General features: G+C 46.4%; 1 protein-coding gene across 1 annotated transcript in view; it reads right to left on the minus strand.

Moving 5' to 3' along the window:
• Positions 1–9,990: 9,990 nt before the first annotated feature.
• GABBR2 (gamma-aminobutyric acid type B receptor subunit 2) overlaps positions 9,991–21,113 on the minus strand; it is a gene marked incomplete at its 5' end in the record, with an annotated part of 369,129 nt that continues 358,006 nt past the window's right edge. Inside the window, 4 exons of the mRNA XM_081238251.1 lie at positions 9,991–13,050; positions 15,949–16,066; positions 19,852–19,981; positions 20,379–20,561. Of these exons, the coding sequence (XP_081094377.1) occupies positions 12,885–13,050; positions 15,949–16,066; positions 19,852–19,981; positions 20,379–20,561 (597 nt within the window). The 3' untranslated portion in view covers positions 9,991–12,884. The remainder of the gene's footprint in view (positions 13,051–15,948; positions 16,067–19,851; positions 19,982–20,378; positions 20,562–21,113) is intronic.

A 21,113-nucleotide genomic window follows, 5' to 3' on the forward strand; every position in this document is an offset into this window, starting at 1 on the left:
TCAGTTAAGTCCAGCTGGTCAAACGTGTCATTTAGGTCCTCTCTTTCCTTATTGATTTTCTTTCTGGATGATCTGTCCATTGATGTAAGTGTTGTTTACATCAATGGACAGACCACTATTAATTGTGTTACTGTTGATTTCTCCGTTTATGGCTGTTAGCATTTGCCTTATATATTGAGGTGCTCCTATGTTGGGTGCATATATATTTACAATTATTATATCTTCTTGGATTGATCCTTTGATCATTATGTAGTGTCCTTTGTCTCTTGTAACAGTCTATTTTAAGTCTATTTTGTCTGATATGAGTATTGCTACTCCAGCTTTCTTTTCATTTCCATCTGCATGGAATACCTTTTCCCATCCTCTCACTTTCAGTCTGTATGTGTCCCTAGATATGAAGTGAGTCCCTTGTAGACAGCATATGTACAGGTCTTGTTTTTGTATCCATTCAGTCAGTCTGTTTTTTGGTTGGAGGATTTAATCCATTTACATTTAAGGTAATTATCGATATGTATGTTCTTATTGCCATTTTGTTAATTGTTTTGGATTTGTTTCTGTAGGTGTTTTTTCTTCCCTTCCTCTTTTGTTCTCTTCTCTTGTGATTTGATGACCATCTTTTGTTTTTCTTTTTTTTTTTCTTTTTTTTTGTGTGGCTGTGCTCTTGTGGCTTGCAGGATCTTAGTTCCTCAACCAGGGATTGAACCCAGGCCCCAGCAGTGAAAGTGCCAAGTCCTAACCACTGGACAGCCAGAGAACTCCCTGATGACTATCCTTAGTGTTGTGTTTGGATTGTTTTTTCTTTTTCATGTGTGTGTCTACTGTAGTTTTTTGGTTTACGGTTACCATGAGTTTTTGATATAGCAGTCTGTGTATGTACAAGATTGCTTTAAGTTGCTAGTCTCTTAATTTCGAATGCATTTCCAATATTCTGCATTTGTACTATCCTCCTGATTTCTGGTTTTGATACCATATTTGTATGTGGAAGATTTCCTACCCTTATGTATGTTTGCCTTTACTGGTGGCCTTTTCCATTTGTCATTTTCTTGTTTCTAGTTTGGCCTTTTCTTTTCTGCTTAGAGAAGTTCCTTTAGCATTTGTTGCAAAGCTGGTCTGGTGGTGCTGAATTCTCTTAGCTTTTGCTTGTTAGTAATGCTTTTGATTTCTCTGTAGAATCTGAATGAGAGCCTTGCTGGGTAGAGTCTTCTTGGTTGTAGGTTCTTCTCTTTCATCATTTTAAATATATCATGCTACTCCCTTCTGGCCTGCAGGATTTCTGCTGAGAAATCAGCTGATAACCTTCGGAATTCCCTTGTATGTTATTTGTTGCTTTTCCCTTGTTGCTTTTAATATTTTTCTTTGTCTGTAATATTTGTCAAGTTGATTACTATGTGTCTTGGCGTGTTCCTTTTTGGGTTGATCCTGCCTGGGACTCTCTGTGCTTCCTGGACTTGGGTGACTGTTTCCTTTTGCATGTTAGGGAATTTTTCAGCTATTATCTCTTCAGATATTTTCTTAGGTCCCTTTTTTTTTTCTCTTCTCCTTCTGGGACTCCTATAATGCAAATATTGGTGCATTTATTGTTGGTGCAGAGGTCTCTTAGACTGTCCCCATTTCTTTTTTTTTAATTAATTACTTTTATTTTTGGCTGCATTGGGTCTTCGTTGCTGCACGCCAGCTTTCTGTAGTTGTGGAGAGCAGGGGCTACTCTTTGTTGCAGTGCACAGGCTTCTCATTGTGGTGGCTTCTTTTGTTGTGGAGCACCGGCTCTAGGCGCGCAGGCTTCAGTAGTTGTGGCTCGCGGGCTCTTGAGCACAGGCTCAGTAGTTGTGGCGCACAGGTTTAGTTGTTCCATGCTGTGTGGGATCTTCCCGGACCAGGGCTCAACCCATGTCTCCTGCATTGGCAGGCAGATTCTTAACCACTGTGCCACCAGGGAAGTCCCATGTCCTCATTTCTTGACCTTCTTTTTTTCTTTATTCTGTTCTGTGTTAGTGATTTCCACCAGTCTGTCTTCCAGCTCACTTATTCATTCTTCTGCCTCATATATTCTGTGATTGATTCCTTCTAGTGTATTTTTTATTTGTTATTATATTGTTCATGTCTGTTTGTTTGTTCTTTAAATCTTCTAGCTCTTTGCTAAACATTTCTTGTATCTTCTTCATCTGTGCCTCCATTCTTTTTCTGAGATCTTGTATCATCTTTATTATTACTTATTTTTTAAATTTTATTTTATCGTTACTATCGTTATTCTGAATTCTCTTTCAGGCAGATTGCCTATCTCCACTTCACTTAGTTATTCTTCTGGGGTTTTATCTTGTTCCTTCGTCTGGAGCATATTTCTCTGTCATCTCATTTTGTCGAACTTTTTGTGTTTGTGGGCTTTGTTCCACAGGCTGCAGGATTGTAGTTTTTCTTGCCTCTGGTATCTGCCCCCTGGTGAGTGAGGTTGGGCCAGGGGCTTGTGCAGGCTTCCTGGTGGGAGGGGCAGGTGCCTGCCCACTGGTGGGTAGAGCTGGATCTTGTCCCTCTGGTGGGCAGGGCCGTGTCAAGGGGAGTGGCTAGGTGTGTTTGTGGGCTCAGGAAGACTTTAGGCAGCCTGTCTGTTGACACATGGGGCTGTGTTCCCACCCTGTTGGTTGTTTGGCCTGAGGCATCCCTGCACTGGAGCCTGCAGGCTACTGGGTGGGGCCAGGTCTTGGTGCCAAAATGGCAACCTCCAACCTCCAGGAGCTCACGCTAGGGAATATTCCCTAGAGACCTCTGCCACAAGTGTCCTTGCCCCCACAGTGGGCCACAGCCAACCCCCACCTCCCCAGGAGACCCTCCAAGACCTGCAGGTAGGTCTGGCCCAGGGTCCTATGGAGTTACTGCTTTGCTCTGTGTCCCAGTGCTTGTGAAACCTCATGTGCGCCCTCTAAGAGTGGAGTCTCTGTTTCCCCCAGTCCTGTGGAGCTCCTGCACTCAAGCTCTGCTGGCCTTCAAAGCCAAATGCCCTGGGGGCTCCTCCTCCTGATGCCAGACCCCCAGGGTGAGGAGCCTGACGGGCTCAGAACTCTCACTCCTGTGGGAGAACCTCTGCAATGTAATTATTTTCCAGTTTGTGGGTTGCCCACCGGCAGTATGGGATTTGATTATATCACCAAAGCACCCCTCTTACTGTCTCGTTGTGTCTTCTTCTTTGTCTTTGGATGTAGAGCATCTTTTTTGGTAGGCTCCAGTCTTTTTTTTGGTCAGTGGTTGTTCAGCAATTAGTTGTGATTTTGGTGTTTTCATCAGAGGAGGTGAGCTCAAGTCCTTCTACTCCGCCATCTTATCTCCAATCCCTGTAGATGTATTTTTTTGTTTTGATTTTTAAAAAATTTAATTAAATTAAATTAATTTTGGCCGTACTGCATGGTTTGTGGGATCTTAGTTCCCTGATCAGGGATTGAACCCGGGCCCTCAGCAGTTGAGAGTGCGGAGTCCTAACCATTGTACCTCCAGGGAATTCCCCCTGTAGATGTATTTTTGATGTATTTGTGGGAGGAGGTGAGTTTCATGTCCTTTTACGCTGTCATCTTGAATACCTCCCAGAATGCGTGGGCTTCTGACACTTCCTTGATCCCTCCCTCCCTCCTCCTTCCTTCTCTTCCTACCTTTTCTTCTTTTCTTCTCAGCCCATTGTTTCATCAATTTATCTGTACTCATGTCTCATAGAAACCAGGTTTTACTAGTTTTTCTTGAAACTACAGAGCAGATGAGATTTGACATTTACTTCTATTTCCTGAGGGAAATCTTTTCCCAAAGTATGTTCAGTCTTAGCTTATTGTATAATGTTTGTCTTTATGCTGTAGAATCTTCATAGACTACAATTTTTCCTGCCCAGGAAAAGGCATATTTTATTGAGGTATGTACTTACGATGTGTGATTATATATATATGGTGTGTGTGTGTGTGTCTTGTATACATATACACACGTGTGTGGTTTTATGTATATGTGTGTATATATACATATATAATCACACATAAGTGTACAGTTTAAAGAACTTTCATGAAGAGAATACAACCCAGTGCTCAGGTGAAAAATCAGAACACATCAAGCACTCAGGAGCCCTCCTCATACCATCTTCCCCACTGCCTGTTCCTGTGAAGGGTAACCACTATTCTGATGTTTAATAGGTTAGTTTTACTTGTTTTTGAACTTTATATTAATGGAATCTTAGAGTATATTCTCTTTTATGTCTGGCTTCTTTCCCTTCACGTATTTGTTAGATTCATTTTTGTTACATGTAGTTGTACTTCTTCCCGTTCTCACTGGTATATGATATCCCACTCTGTTAATATACTACATTAAAATTTTTTTCTCTTCTACTGTTGATAGCATTTGGGTAATTTCCAGTTTTTGCCATTCTAAGCAGTGAATATCTTATCCAGGGCTGCCATTTCACCCTAGAAGGGTGAGCATCTTCCATCTTGCTTCCCATGCCTTGGGATGCTGACAGAGTCCTTCTGCCAGATCTTGGAGGCCTGAGTGCTCCGGATTCAGCGGTCAAGGGTGGGAGTGGGGGCATCTGGGCAGTGGGCAGCTTGGGTAGAGTTTTGTCTCTGTATAGCTTCTTCCATGCTGTTGGCTTGCCTGGGCCTCAGTGCAATGAGGGTTTCCCCCTGCTTGCACTGCCCAGGGCCAGAGATGCTCAGACCGGGGTTTAGAGCCTCAGGTGATGGCCTTGGATGAATCTCAGAGGTGTGCAAATCTATAAAATGTTAAAAGATTGTGTTTTCATTTCAAGATCATCTAAAACAAATTAAATAGGCATATTCTGGGTCATCTGAATCAAGCTAATTCTTATGAGGCTGTTTAAGAAAGTATAAAGAGGGTGTGTCGTTGGACTGCTGTGTTCAAATTTTCACTCTCCATCCCAGCTGTGTGACCCGGGACAGCACTCACGCACTATGCCTGAGTGCCTTTAGCTGTAAAAGGGCAGCAGTAATCATTCCTACTCTGGGGTCCCTGTGAGATCTAAATGAGATTATGCCTGCAAAGCCCTTTGCCTAGTGCTTAATGAGCATCAGTGCTTAATCACCATTCGATTTGTGTGTATTATCTGGATGGCCCCATGATTGTCAATGGCTCATGAGAAAAAAAAAGTGGATTTAATAGAGAAGTGATGTGTTAGAGCTGACTGAAGGCCAAATGATATCACAGCGTGTTGAATAAATGAAAATTTCACAGTAGTTTAAATAAAGAAAAGCAGTGTGATAACTGAGTCATCATACCAGGCAGGCTGAACTCAGAGGCACGTACGTGCCTGGGAGCAGGTGGTGCTCTGCTTGTGTTATGAGCTGCAACTTATTTTTCAGCAAAACGTCATCTATCCCTTTAAATCAGTGTTGTTAAGATGTTTTTATTGGTTTTGTCATTTTCTTTGCATTCAAGTTATAAATTTGTTTGGCTTTTATATGAAGGATATGAGCATGAGTTTACGTCTAGTTTGAACGTATTTAGGTAACTTGCTTTATAAAAACAATTTAAGTCAGCGCTGCATCTTAAAACATAACCCTGTGGTTTCAAACACTGCCCTAGGTCTTTGGCATTGGAATTCAGGTGGAGGGAAAGCGAATGTTTTTCCTCTTGGCACAGGGCTCTCCCTCTCCTGTGGGCGTGGTGGACCAGAGCAGAGAGAGTAGCCATGACCTCGAGTGCAGAGCCGGCTGAGCTGGCAGCTCTTCAACACCGCCAGTCTGCAGGCTGGCAGCCTCTCCAAGTTTACACCCTCCCAAAGGTTTGTTTGTGGACTTTATTTTGTGATCCAGTTGACCATGGTGTTACTGCTCTTGCTTTATAGCATTTCTACCTTTGCAGTCAGGATCTTTGAGACTTATGGCTCTAAGGGATAAAATGTTTCCTGTTACTTATGTAACCTAGATGTCAGCAAGGATCATGCTGCCTGGCGAGATCTAGAGGGGATTAATCCAAACTTCCCATTTTTCCCATACCTGGCTCTGGAAAAGGCCAGCGCCTTTCCGGTGCTTCTGTGGATTTCCACAGACCTTGTACTCGTGCTCACCTCTGGCTCCCTGTTCCTACTTGTGTAGGGAGCATATTTTCCCTTCTGCATCTTCTTTTATCCCCACTTTGGCTTCCATCCAAACATAGAATTTGTCCTTTTCTTTCATTTCTGCTAAAACCCACGAGACTTTTGCTTGTATAGTAAACATTACTGAAGGTTTAGGGATATTTTGCAGGAGGGAGTGAAGTGAAGGGAAGAAGAGGGTTTATTTTATAGCAACACAAATGATTTGACATCAGATGTTTGATGTTTCTGTTCTTCCAAGTCTTTCAGCCACTCTACCCCCTTCCTCTCTCACCTTTCTCTCTCCTTCCACTCCCAACTTTCTAGTCCTTTCAAACAGAACTGTTCCCCTGTCTCTTTTTAAGCCTTGACTTCAGAATCTCACCTTTTCTCCCCCACAGCTTGTCAAGATAGTCTCCCTAACAATTTCCTCCCCAAAATGCATTCTGTTGTTAGGGAGTTAGATGACTGTGGGCTGCCCCCTGCACCTATCGAAGCTCTTCACTTTACATTCCTCTTGTCTGGGAATAGAACAAATATCAGCTCAGTGCTTACAAAGCACTTTCACCTACATGAGGCCCTGAGTGAAATGTCATGCCCATTTTACAGATGTGGAACCAGAAGCTCAGAGAGGTTGAGTGAATCATCTGAAGCCACATAGAGTAGAAATCCGCACCCAGATCGAAGGTTTTGATCTATGACCCATGTCATCATACACAGACAGGATGAATGCTGTCTGAACCTTCAGGGATCTGAGGCCACATGGATTCCAGTGTAAATGATTAACATGGGACAACCCAGTTGGCCTGGGGAGGGGGACGGGGGGCAGCGGGGCAGCTCCAGCAGGTGTGTGCATTCTCCAGGAGTTGGACTGCCAGTTCCCACCCCATGCCTTCTTCTTCCTTCTGTCTCTTGCTGGCTAGCTCCTTCTCATCTTCAGGTCTAGGTATAGAACTAGCTACATAATGTGTGGGGTGCAGTATAAAATGAAAATGCTGGGCCTCTTGTTCAAAAGTTATTAAGAATTTTAAAACGACAGGAGAACATTAAGCTAAGTATGGGACTCTTGGAAGCAACTATACCGGTCATATGCTCACAAAGCCAGCCCTGTATGAAGGTTACCCCCTCCGCCCCCCGCCAGGAAGCATCCTCTGGCTCCGCATTCTGAGCTGGGTGCTTATCATATGCTGTCATCGTTTCTTCTTTATGCGTCTGTTCCCCTGTTACTCTGTGAGCTTCGTGAGACCTGTGTCCTGTTCACTGTTGTTTCCTGGTGCCCAGCACAGGCCCTGACGAAGAGCAGGGGCTCAGTGGATGCCTCAATGGGGGCTTGGGGCTCCTGAAATTGGGACCTGGAGGAACCAGGTGGTGAATAGTAATGTCCAGGCAGTACCCACCCAGGACCACACAAGTTCAGACCAGGCATGACTGAGCCTATGGGACTTGGCAGGGGTTTCGGGCATGGAGTGGAGGTGAGGTGGGGACTCATTTTCTCTTCAAGAGAATATGTTAATCATTTACTGCCCAGGACCTCACAAACCCTGCTCCTCAGGGCCAAGTAAGGTGTGACCCAGACAGGGAGGGTGGGGCACAGGCAGGGGACAAGGGCAGAGAGCATGGAACAGACACAGAGCCCTTCCTGGGGCTACACAGCCTGGCCCACTGACCCTTCTTTAGCCTCCTGAGGCTTCTAAGGCCCCCATGCCCCTTACCCACCCTCCCTGCTCAGTGGTGTGTGTGGGAACAGGGAACTATTTCTCTAATGTCTCCTCAAAGCTAGGGGAAGGGAAGAGGGCAGAATTCTCAAAGGTTTCAGACAACAAGGAGCCCTCATGTGGAACCCCCTGACTCCCACAGATTTCTTTTTGTTCTAAGTGATGGAAACCCTACTCTGTAAGCAGAAAAAGAGATGTATAATATTAGCTGAAAACTGAGAAGCTCAAGGGCAGATGTGTCTTTAGGGATTGCTGATTCTTGAGCCCAAATGATGTCACCAGAGCTCAGTTTCTCTCTTTTCATTTCTCTCTGGTTGGAGGGCAAGGTTTGAGACCTCCTGAAAACTCGCCAAAACCCTGGAAGGGCTCTGATTGGCTGGGCTTAGGTAATGAGCACATCTTTGAGCCACTCCCTGTGTGTAGGGATGGGAGCAAGGATGGTCCCTCCAGATTCCCTCCCATAGGTCCCTCTCCTCCCGTAACAAGCAGGGCTGTGCTGCCAGGGGAGGGGCAGGAACGGGATGGACCGGCAGAGCAGCCAGTGACCAGATTTTTTTTTTTTTCTTTTTTTAACCCAACACCACCTCCTCTCTGTGTCACTGGCTTCTGAGCCTCTAGAGTCAGGTCCCAGGAGGATCCTTGTAGAGAGGAGACTGCTGAGCGTGGGGAACTGCCTGGAAAGTCAGGGCTCTGGCTGGTGCCCCAGGTTACCTGTTTCTAGAAACCTCTTCCCGTCTTCCTTCAGAGCAGATCCCAGGGTTATCTGCACAGCACAGGGTGAGGAGACCACCAAGCAGCACTTTCTCAAAGGGCTTTAACTCCAGATTGCCTCTCTTTGAGGCTGGGAAATATTTTTTATTTTAGTTTTACCTCAGAAATAAGCCAGTCATAACCAAAGGAAGACAAAGAGAACCCTATGTGAAAGAATTAAGCACCCGCTGCTCTTGGGTCCTTTCCTTTCGACTTCTGTTACCACAAACCTGTTCCCCAAGGCCAAGCAAGGCATGAAGAACTCTACTGATGATGGTGATGAGCATTTTCTTCAGCCCTGTGGGCATTTCTCTTTTTCAGACGTGCTCAGAGGAAAGACCAAATTTTTTATCAGTTGATTCCATATTTAGTGGGAAAATAGGAAGATTTCTCAAGAACCTGAGGTGGTGGAGAAATGTCTCCCTGCTGTGGTTGTTCTGCCTGTGGTTCTGGGTTAAACGTGAGGAAGGAGCTGGATCTTAAAGCCAGGAAATCCAGGTTCCGTGCCTGTCCTCTCAGGACCTTCAGGTCGACCTTGGCTCCTGTCACTGGGCCTCACTTGCCCCACCTGTAAAGTGAGGGGTTGGACAAGATGACCCCAAAGTTCCTTCTTAGCTCTTAATTTCTGTGAGTCTCGGTCAGGTCGAGAAGGAAGACCAATCAGGATTCTGGTTCTGTTCTGCCCTTGCCATGACTCACTAGGTGACCTTGGGTAAGCTCCTTACCTTGCTGGACCTGTTCCCCACCCTTGAACATCCTATATCCCATAGGAGGGCTGTCTTAAGAGGTGGTCAGTATTCAGGAGCCCTTTTCCTCAGCAGGCTCACCACTGAGGACCCTGTGTACTAGGAAACTCTAGACTGGGTCCAGCCTTCTAGTGAAGTCTGTGGGTCCAGCCCCCCATATCTGGGGCTCACACCTAGTCACATGGCTTCAGGCCTCCCTGCCCTATTTTGGCCACTCTGTCCTTGCTCTGTCTTCCAGACCCGGAAACCAGTATGGACATGCCTCAGCCAAAATGTTCAGCTCTGCAAAAGCCTCATCAAGGACTGTTCTGAGCCAGTGGGAGGGCCTGATGCTGGGTAGGACATCGAGGAAGTAGATGTGACTCCCATCCTTGGGGAGCTCATTGTCTGGGGTGGAGAGGAAGGGCCAGTGTGAGCCTTTACCCGGTGTGGTGAGAGAGGGACAGTGGAAGAGAGGATTTCAAGTCGGGGGAACTAAGAGGTGGTTTTGGATGGGACGTTGAAGGATGGGGTGGACCTGAGATGGAGCTGCAGGTTGAGGGCCCAGTGCAGTGGAGGAAGTGCAAACAGTCTATAGGGTCCAGGGGAGGAGGGTGATGAGTCTGGAAGGAGCATGAGACCAAGTCTCCACAGGCTGTCATGGCCTGGACTCGGGGCTGGGGAGGCGGGGAGGCAGGCCTGGGGAGGCAGTGAGCGTTCTAGACTAGTCAGGAACCTTTTGGTTGCAACTGATGGGAACTGAACTTGAACTAACCAAGGCAAAAAGGGTGATTTATTGGGAGAACTGAGAATCTGAGGAAGGTCTGAACATCCCAGCATGGGAAAGACGAGGGTGCTGCTGGCTTTCAGGAACAGCTGACCCGGTGCTTGGATACCATTAGGACCCATCTCTTGATCCTGTTTCTCTGTGCTGGCTTCATTTTTCTCTTCTGTGGCTAATTTCTCTGCAGGGGGAAGGGAGTTACTGGCCCAGCTCAGGTCAGGTTCTCACCCCTGGATCTATCACCACATGGTAACAGGCTGCTCTGTTACTGCCTGCAGAAGCCAGGGGAAGGCAGCTTCTGAAGGAAGGGACCATGCTGAGCAGGCACCCCCAGAGCCTTTCCCTGAGTTTCTTAGCAGGAGAATATGGCCTGATTTGACCTGCATTTTGGGAAGAGTAGGCATTAAAGACAACAGTTTTCTTCCTTTTATTCATAAAAACAAATTTGCAACAATTTATTAAAAATTGATACCATGCAATAGGGGTACGAGAAATTCCTCATTTACATTTGATTCTGGCAGTTCCAGTCTAATTTAAAGCGTTTGTGCACTAACATCATTGGAAAACACCTTCAGGCTGAAGCCTCTTCGGAAGTGTATGGTGTGTTTGCTGCATATAAAAGGACAGAACCGTTAAATAGCTAGAGTCACTTCTGTGGGTCTTGTTATTTGTGGGGAAATTAAAAAAAAACAGGTGAACCTACAGTATCATTAAGACAGAGAATGTACTGTGTGGGTTAACCTAGAAGACTGTGCACGCTCAGGAGTCACAGTGGGTCACAGATGCACACACTCACCTCCGACTGTCCGTACTTTTGTTTCTTTTTTTCTTTCCTGCTATGCTGGATTAATATTTCTACAGGTATTGTTTTTGTGTGTGTGTATACATTATGTACAATGAATTGTTTCTTTCCCTTTGAAAAATTGATGTGGTCCTTTAAATTAAATCTGGTTTGGTGAAATCAAGAAAGCAAGTAAATACTGTAATACACAGTGAGTGACAACACCGATTTGTAGTGCCTAAACAGACAGTGACTTCAACTTGACCTGTGATGTGTTAACATTTTTTTTTTCCCCTAAAAGCTACAGTACCTCCATAACCTCTCTTTGGGGGAGGGGAGGGGAACTCTATGCTACGTGAAATAGGGTGTTTTGAAATGTTGGTGATGGTTAAGATTCCCATGGGCCCTTTTGTCAAACCCTGGTGGTGACAACACTGTATTCCTGACTTCAGTGGTCTGGGAAGAGATTATTGCCTGCCTGTTGAAGCTGCCATTAGGTTTCTTTAGGGAGTTGAGCGACTGCTCAGTTGTGCAGATGTCCGGGACATTGTCATTCAGGCCTTTCTTTAGCAAATGAACCTGTCCCAGGAATGTCACAGAAATCATCGGGATCCACCTCTCTCCAGCCAGGTGGATACTGGTAGAGGGCTGTGCTGGGAGCTTCTCTGGGCCACAGCCCTGTCTGTCCTGAGGGCTGCAGGTCATGGTCATCCTGATACCTCATGGGTCAGGGCCGCTTCACTGTTTGGTATGAAGCTTTCCTGGATGAGATCAAGTTTTGATCTTCAGAGTGACCCTTTGAGGTAGGGCAGGACAGGTGTTATTTCAACCCCAGTTTGTTAGGGGAAACTGAGGCTCAGAGAGACACAAGTGACTTGCGCAAGGTCATGGAGGGAGTTAGCAGTGGAACAAGGGCTTGAACCCAGGTCTTTGTGACTCCCAGGCCAGTGCTCTTTGGGGTTCGTTTAAAAGGGAAGAGTGATCTTATGAATGAGAATCAGTGTGCTGATTGATCACCCCTGGGACCCCCAAGGGCAGAGCTTGCTGGCTTGTCCCAATGAAGGCTGCCTTCTGGAAGTTAAGGGAAGCCCTCAGCTAGCAACTCTCTCCCCGCGACTACAGGGATATCTTCTAGCAGATGCCCCCGATTCACTTTGGTCAGAAACAAAGTCAGTGGAAAAAAACAAAACAAAACCTCAGCCAGCCCTTGGGCCCTGATGAGAGAGGTTAAAGTGCACAATCTTTCTTTATCGTGTTTGCTGGGAACAGACATTCTATGATTAGCTCGGGTGCCCCCCTTATTACGGGGAACACCTGATACGAACACAAGGACATGGCTGACGTGGTGGGTGCATGGCCGACTGTGGGTGAATGCTGCAGAGCGTGTCTGCAGTGACGTGCCCTAAATCCCCACGGTCCCGGAACGGGTGTTATTGTATTAACGTGTGGCATTTATCAGAGAGTAAGGTCCCACCGGGAGGCATGCGAGTCAGCCTGCTCCGGTACCCCAGCCCTCGGCCCGCAGAGCTGTGCCCGGCTGCCCTCCCTGTAGACTCCCTGTTCCAGGAAGGCTGGGGTTGGCTGGACTGGCAGCTGGGAGCCTGGCTGCCCTGCCCACCTCCTTCTCCAGATGGGAGAAGGGCTGGCCTGGGGGGCCACAGCCGGTGGCATGTGTGCAGAGGCAGAGGCTGTTTCTCCAGAAGCCCCTCGCCTCTTCTCAAGGCTGCTCAGGGCCACTCAGTGACTTCTAGCTGGAGTTCTAGTGACTTTCTCCTTGTCTAGGATTTTTTTTTTTGCCAAGTTTCAAATATCCTAGCTCCTCCTCCTTTGCAGACATTAAGGAAGAAGTCATTTTCATTCCTCTTCTTTGTGAAAGGATGAAAACTTCACAAATAAGGCGCGAGGTCAGGTGCCAAGTGCCCCCCATCCTGTGCACTCCGTGCCATCCGAGCAGTCCCGCAAGGCCAGCCATGGCGCCAGCTTCTCCGCGGCCAGAGCTGACAGGGTTCCTGTAGCAGATGCCTCTGCTCCGTGTGGTTCAGTCGCGGGGGAGGCCCCGGCCCCAGGCCTCCCGCCCTCACAGGCCCGAGACCATAACTCGGAAGGAGGGTGGCACGTGTCTGTGGCGGGGGCTGGCGGTGGGGCTGACGCAGGGGCTGACACAGCTGGCGTCCACGCCTCCAATGGACGGGAGGTAGGCGTGGTGGAGGATGGGGAGCTGGAGGGACAGCCGGCGCTGGATGCTGTGGCAGGGAGAGAAGGAAGGGGGGTGTTAGTGAAGGCTAGTGGGCTGCCCACCAGGAAGGCCCTTGGAGTCGCTTTGGCTAAGAAGCTGATGGTGGTGCTAAGAAGCTAACTTCTCTCTGAATCCAAGATCTGTCCATCCTGTCATCTAACCACTCATCCATCTGGCAGGTGTTTAATGCAGGCCTGCCTGTGCCAGCTGCTGCCTCAGGAATAACCAGAGCAGCGGCAGCAAGGAGGAGGCAGGCTTCTTGAGCTTCCAGTGATTTTTTTTTTTTTTTTTTTTTTTTTTTTTTTTTTTTTTGCTGTACGCGGGCCTCTCACTGCTGTGGCCTCTCCCGTTGCGGAGCACAGGCTCCAGACACACAGGCTCCGCGGCCATGGCTCGCGGGCCCAGCCGCTCCGCGGCATGTGGGATCTTCCGGGATAGGGGCACGAACCCGTGTCCCCTGCATCGGCAGGCGGACTCTCAACCACTGCGCCACCAGGGAAGCCCTCCAGTGATTTTTAAGAATAAGGCCTTGCCCTTTGAACAGGGCTTTGCTGCAAACCCAGACAGCTCTCATTCGCTACTCTTGCCAGTCCCCGAATGGCCTTGGCTTTGGGTTCCATCCCTGAAAGGCTTCTCAGCTGCTCTGTTCTTCCTTATTGGCTTCTCTGCCACTGTCTCTTGTCCAGGACCTCAGTCCCTCTTGCTGGGCCAATTCCAAAAGGTTCCTTCCTGGTCTTTTGGCTTCTTTGGTGACTAGCGTTTTCTCTCCAACACTGGGATGGGGTATTCAGGGCTCCCCAAGATCTGCCTCTTGTCACATTCTCCAGGTGAACCTTCTACCCCCTCTCCCCGAAAACCTTACCCTCTGGTGGCTAGTTACCCCTAAAACCCTGCTTATGGGCAATCTTCCATGCCTCTGCACATGCTGGTTCCCCGGCCTAGATAGCTCTTCCTCTGCTTTCCCATCTGATGACTGCTTTCCCTTTAAGATCCAGTTTAAATGTCATCGTTTTTGTGCTAACCCCCTCAGAGAGTGAGCTCCTTCCTTCTCTATGTCCCCAGAACATGGAATTTCTGGTAAATTCCCAGAAAGGCAGCCAGAAAAAAATCTGAGGCCGGGCTGAGTCAGGGGCTGGGTAAACAGGACTGATGGAGGAGCGGAGTGAAAAGGGAGCAGCCTTCTGACTACCTGCCCACCGCCACACCCTTCCGCTTGCCTTCTCATCAGTCCTCACAACCAGCAGGCGGGAGAGTAAATCACCTTATTTGTTGTGACGGCTGCTTTGGCGGATGTGCCCAGGCCACTGCTCCCCTGCTCGGCTGTGTTTCGTGCAGTTTCCCACTGCATCTGGGAAGTTTGCATTCCCTGAACTCTTAGGCCTCCTTGTGTCCCCCAGGCCTGGCCACTCAGGTGGGAAAAACCCCAGACCTTCACAAAACCCAATAGGCAAAAGCAGCACTGCTGTTCCCATTATAAAGATGAGAGAAGGGTACAGAGTTTGTGTAACTGGCTCACAGAAGCAACCAGAACTGGGCAAGGTGTGACTCTTGCTTCTTCTGTTGAACCACAGTGCTTTGTGGGGTGGCAAATCAACTCACAGAGGCTGCCTCAGCCCACCAGTGTGCGCCCTGGGGTGTATGCCTTGGTGGGGTTCTGAGATGGGTGGGGACAGATGCAGTGCTGCCCCCACTCCCTAAGGACCTGCTGGCCAGAAGGGCTTCTCCCAAGAGACCCGTCCCAGGTGCTCATGAGAGATTAGTGTGTTGGAGACTTCATTTGGAAATTAAAGTTGAGCTTGTGTAATGTCATTGGTGTTGGCAGAGTCCAGGAAAATGGGGAGCTGAAGAATGAACTTGACCTGGGAAAGGGTGTTCTGTCTGAGCATCCCGGGCAGGGTGGGCATCTGTTTGTGGTTGTCAGAGCCACACATTCTGCTGTCTGCTGGGATCCTGTTTGCCTTTTCATTAATTCATTGTCAAAAACCTACTCAGTGCTGAAAGCTGTGTTCAGTCCAAGGGACATAGGAAGGACTTAAACCTTACCCTCAAGGTGCTTGCACTGTACTGCAGGGAACTAATAGGTAGACCACTGATGAATGCCATGTAACCATCAGTAATTATACTGGACTGTCAGCTGCGAGGCCCTGGAGCTAACTGGGTTGAGAGGCTACTAGCTCTAAGACTAAACGGCCCCAAATGACACTGCAGTTGGTGATTGGGCTCCCTTTGCTGGTTCCTCTCCCCTTGTCACTTCCCAGGGAACAAGTTTCAGAGTTGACATTTCTAATTGCTGCTTCTAATCCACTGTAAACTGGGAAGAACTAAAAATCGCCAGTGGGGACAAAGCTACTGGAGATGGACAAAGCTTGCTTAGATGTCACCTCACCAAGTTTGCTCTGACCTCCCTGTGTAAAATTATACTCCCTAACTCCTTCCCTGATTAGTTTTTCTCCAAAGCACCTATCATTTAACATACTAGGTTTTGCTTTTTTGTTAAGTTATTGTCTTCCCAGATAGAATGTAAACTCCATGAAGGGAAGGGTTTTTGTCTGTTTTCTTCAGTGCTGTGCTTGATACATAGTAGGTCTCAGTAAATTGGTGTTAAGTAAATGTATTCATTTTATATGTAACAAAGGCAGAGAACATGGGATTTGATGTTGGAGAGACCCAAGTTCAAATCCTATCATCTCCTGCATTTAGCAACTGGTAAGCTTTGGCAAGTCACCTCCCCTCTTTGAATATTAGTCTTCTTATGTGTAAAATAAGCAGTGTAATTTGACCTGCATCATGAGATTACTGTAGAGTTCAAATAAAGTAATGCATGTGAAAACACGGTGCCCAGTGTAAACTCTTGTGTAGGAGGAATGTAGTCTTTGGCAGTAATTGTGAAGGAGAAGGTACTTACTGTTCTGGGGAGTTTATATCTTCTATAGGATCTTTGCATGTTCGAGAGGGCTCTGTCGTGTTCCACTGTAGCTGGGGATTTTGATCGAGGTGGTTTTTTAAAGTGGCCTTTCCCCCATCTGAATGCAAAACAACAATACTGCAATAATTCTGTTAACTTAATTTTTAAAAATCAACAATGCAGTCATTTTTAGGATACTGCCCAAGGAGAGAGAATGCAAAAGAGCCCATCTTCCTTTGTGTTCTCTAAGCCATGGTCCCTGAGCCGCTCTCCTGAGACCAAGGCAGGGAGCCAAGAAGCCCCTGTTCAGGGATGGAAGTGGCGTGCTGGGGATGTGGATGGTGTGCCGTGGGACCTCCCTTTCTCCAAGAAAAAAAGGGAATCGAGTCGGCCAATGTAGGCAACATAACTTAGAAATGAGAGGTTCTAATATGAAGGTCTTTTTCACGGGTGCATTAGGAATATAATGACAAAGAAAAAAAAGAACTCCAAGGTATATTTTCCATAAGATTGCTAAGTCTGAAAAGAATAATAATAGTAAACTGCTGGTGGGAGTATAAACTGGCATAATCTTTCTGGCAGGTACTGTCAATAAGCATCAAACACTATAAAAAAGTATGTCTTTTACCCAGAATTTCCACTTTCAGGAACTATCCCAAAGAAATAATTAAGGATGTTTGTGAAAATATACACAAGATGTTCAAATCCACATTGTTTACAATATCAGAAAGTTGAAACTAACCCGAATTGTCAGGTAATAATGGATTAGTTTCATACTAATATGTACGTATGGGGCCTCCATTCACAGAAATACTGTGTAGCCACAAAACATGATGCTCTCAACCATCTTTGTGCTTCAGAACCACCTGGAGAGAACTAAAGAAATACGAAATATAAAAACATGGCCCCCACCTAAGAGATCTGGATTCATTTGGTTTGGAAAAGAGTATGGCTGTTGGGCTTCCCTGGTGGCACAGTGGTTAAGAATCTGCCTGCCAATGCAGGGGACATGGGTTCAAGCCCTGGTCCAGGAATCCCACATGCCGCAGAGCAGCTAAGCCCGTGCGCCACAACTACCGAGCCTGCGCTCTAGAGCCCTCGAGCCACTACTACTGAAGCCCGCGTGCCTAGAGCCCATGCTCCACAACAAGAGAAGCCACTGCAACGAGAAGCCTGTGCACCACAATGAAGAGTACCCCCACTCGCCGCAACTAGAGAAAGCCCATGCGCAACAACTAAGACCCAACACAGCCAAAAATAAATAAATTTATATTAAAAAAAAAGGTATGGGTGTTTTCTTTTTCTGCTGCAGGGTTAGGGCAACCTTATATGTGTGTCATTTTGCATCCATGTGAATACAGTCAATCCTCTTCATTCATAGATTCTGTGTTTATGAACTCGCCTACTTGCTAAAATTTATTTGTAACCCCAGAGTCAATACTCGTGCTTTCACTGTCATTCAATAACACACACAGAGCATCAAAAATCTGAGTTGCTCTCCCAGCTGAGGTTGAACAAGGCTCTGCCTTCTTGTTTTATCTCTCATAAATAAGTATCCTTATTGTGGTCTATGAAGTACTACGTTTTTCACATTTTTGTGCGTTGTGTTGGTGCTTTTGCTGTTTAAAATGGCTCCCAAGCCTAGTGCTGAAGTGCTATCCATTGTTCTCCTAAGCTGTGATGTGCCAGATGGAGAAAATGTGTGTTAGATGTGTCGTTCAGATATGAGTTACAGTGCTGTTGGCTATGAGTCCAGTGTTAATGAATCAACAATGTATATTAAACAAGGTGTCTTCCAGTAGAAACACACATAAAACAAAATTATGTATTCATCAGTTGATGAAAATGTCCACCTGGGAGAGGCTTGCAGGAACCTAACCCTGTGTCTCCCCTAGGAATTCACGGTTCACAGGGACTTTGTAGAACACGATTACCGTGAGTAATGAGAGTTGACTGTATATCCTTAAGATAAATTCCCAAATTGGAGTTGCTGGGTCATAACAATTTCTATTTCAGGCAGCAGTGTTTTGCCACCTGTTGCCTCCCACTCTCAGCAACTTTTTGATCTCTGATCTTTGTTACTCTTATAGGTAAAAATGGTACTTCAGTGCAAATTAATTTGCATTCCTTTAATTAGGAGGGAGACTGAGCATCTTTTCATAAACATGAGAACCACTTGTATTTCCTTTAATGAGAACTCTCTTTTGCCCATTTTTCTTTTGGTTTGTTGGTCTTTTTCTTATTAGTCTGTATATAGTTATATATACTTTGTATACAATTACATATAATTTCTTTTTATATAAGGGAATAAGCTTATTACCTGAGATAATATTTTTTGGCTTAGTTTGTTGTTTGATTTTTTGACTGTACTTATGATGGCTTTCACATTGTTAACAAGATTTCTTTTGTATTTAAACTAATCAACTTTTTTTTTTATGGTTTCTCTGTTTTGCATCAAACTGAAAAGGTTTCCCTCCTGCTGAGATTACAAAAGAAATTCTCCTATGGTTTCTTCTAGTACAGTCATGGTTTTCACTTTTTATATTTAAATCTTTTATCCATCTGGAATTTATTTTTGTGTAAGTTGTGAGGTAAGGATCTAACCTTATTCTTTTCCAGATGGCTACCCATTTATCCCAATGAAATTTATTGAATAATTCATTTTTCTCCACAAATTTGAAATGCCCACCTTTACTAGATACTAAAATAATCAGGAATAATTTTTATTCTTTCAGTTTCCTTGTTACTTATCTGAATCTAGACATTTTTAAACAATCAACATCTAATATAATAAGAATTATATAATAATTCTTTTGTAATAAGAATAAAAGAAACTAAAGATTTTCCATTGATTTAAACAAATTTTATAAAATTAATGAATATATGCTAATGACAAGATGCAAACAGTAGAGAAGTATATAAAATGAAACATAAAAGAATCCCTTCTCATCCACTCTCCACACATATTGTCCCTTTCCCACAAGTGGATACTGTTAACAATCTGGTGTTTGTTCTACCAGACCTTTTAAAAAATGCACTTACACACATACACACATATACACATACATGTGTGTGCATATTGTGTGTATCATAATGCTTGTCTTCATACTGCTTTTCTCATTTAGAGATCTTTCCATATCTGTACAAAGAGATGCACCTCACTTTTTAATAACTATTATATGCCTTGTTTTGCTGTATCAGAATTCATGAAACCACTCCAACTGACGAACATGTAAGTTAATTCCAGCTTTTCTCGCCTACAAGTAGTGTTATGATAAGCACTATGTGTCTACACCTTTGACCCTGTGGGGTTATTTCCAAGGGGAAGCCTCCCACTAGGGGAATTGCTAGTCAAGAGGCTTAACATCAGATATTTGGAGAGTGCCAGACCGACTTCCAAAACATTGCAGGAGAGTGTCCATTTCCATACGCTCTTATCAACACTGGTAATCTTTTTTAAATTTTGCCTAAATGTAGGCAAAAAACGGACTGTGTTATTTCCCAGGTGGTTGGTGGGATCGAACGTCATGTCATCTTACTGACCATTCCTTTCCTGTATGTTGATGAGGTGTGTTTGAAACTGTGAAATGTTGGAAGAAGTATGAGTACATTATTCACTAAGAACAATGTGCCCCCAGTCAGAACGCTGGGAATGCTGGCCATGTGGGGTACGCATGGAACTGGAGCCCAAGGGACTGAGAAAAAGAAGCCCCGTGCATAGGTGGATCCCCAGGTGGGGCTCCAAACAAACACTGAACTGCGCTCAGAAGACGTGGGTTCCAGATACTCCAGCTTGGCTTGTGTGACTTCAGACCTGCCCCACCCCCCTCTCTGAGCCTCAGTTTCTTCATCTGTAAAATGGACAGCTGGTGTCTCATACGCAGGGGTCCCACCTCCTCTTACCTGTGCTCTCAGTGAAGTTCCCCAGGTTGAGAATGTCGTTGAGTTCTTGGTAGTGGTTCTGTTTAATGTAGGTGGTCTTTTCTGGTGTGTCCTGCAGCTGCATGGTGACCTCTTCCAAGTCTTTGTCCAGCTAGAAAACAAAGGCTCCAGCTGAGTCAGAGGCCCCAGCCCAGCCCCTGCCCTGGCCCCAGGTGGAAAACTGAGTTTTCCCAACTCACTAGTATAATCACAAATCTTTAAGAACTCCTTTCTTTCTGAGGATGTCTTGAATCGGGCATTGATGGACCCCAGAGCCTGGGCCAGGTGGGTAATAAACTCCTGTCAGATTCTGACAAACCATCTCTGTCTAGTTCATGTTCCTCCCGGTTCTTGCAGCCATAACGACGGTAGATGGGACTGCACAGCCATGATGTGGGGATGCTCTAGAGGGGACGTGGTGGGGAGTGGCAGCCCGGAAAGTCCCTGCACAGGGCAAAGGGACTCAAATGGGAGGATGGGGCCCTGGCGACCAGTGCTGTGGGAGGTACCTCTGTGATCTTCATTCGCAGGCGATGGTTTTCTGACTGCAGGCCCTCTAGGCGGGACGTGCTTGCTTGGTTCACGCTGGTGACTGAGGTGGAGGTTTTAGAATCTTCTTTCTTCTGATTCTGAGTGAACTGGAATCGTCTGTTCTGAGTTGCTGCGTCTGGGTTTGTTCTCAGAGTGATGAGCTGAAAGGACAAAGGTGGGGCTGAAAAGAGGACCCTGGGGCCCTTCCTCCCACGCCCATCCAGCTGCTTCCAGCGGGTCCTGCGCTGGAGGCAACATGGGGCCCCAGGAACGACACAGGCTGGGAGCCTGGAGCCCTGGGCTCAGACTTGTTTCTGTCCCTCGTTTGTGTGTGCCCTTGGGCAGCCCCCTTCCCCTTGCAGAGTCTCGGTTTTCTTCTTTGCCACTAGATGTCTGGTCTCTCCTGATCCTGATTCCACCCACATCCCAGCTATCCTGCAGAGGCCACCCAGGGCCCCTTAGGCCTAGCTCCACGTAGAAAATAAACAGCTGTAGGTGACAGCTGTGAAGACAATGGGAGGAAAGTGAAGGCTTGTGCTTGTTAGAACCATGGCCACGGCCTCTGTCCACCAGGACCTATGGTTCAGAGGTGAGGGGCAGGGATGGAGGAAGGATCTTTACCAGGCCAGAGGCATCCAGGGCAGAGTGCTCACCACGGTGCTCTGGGCCTGGGCTGGAGTCTGTGGAGGGTCTGGAAGGATGGTGAGGGTAAA

The sequence above is a fragment of the Mesoplodon bidens genome, assembly GCF_964165515.1.
Source record: "Mesoplodon bidens genome assembly, chromosome: 6".
Taxonomy (NCBI): Eukaryota; Metazoa; Chordata; class Mammalia; order Artiodactyla; family Ziphiidae; genus Mesoplodon; species Mesoplodon bidens.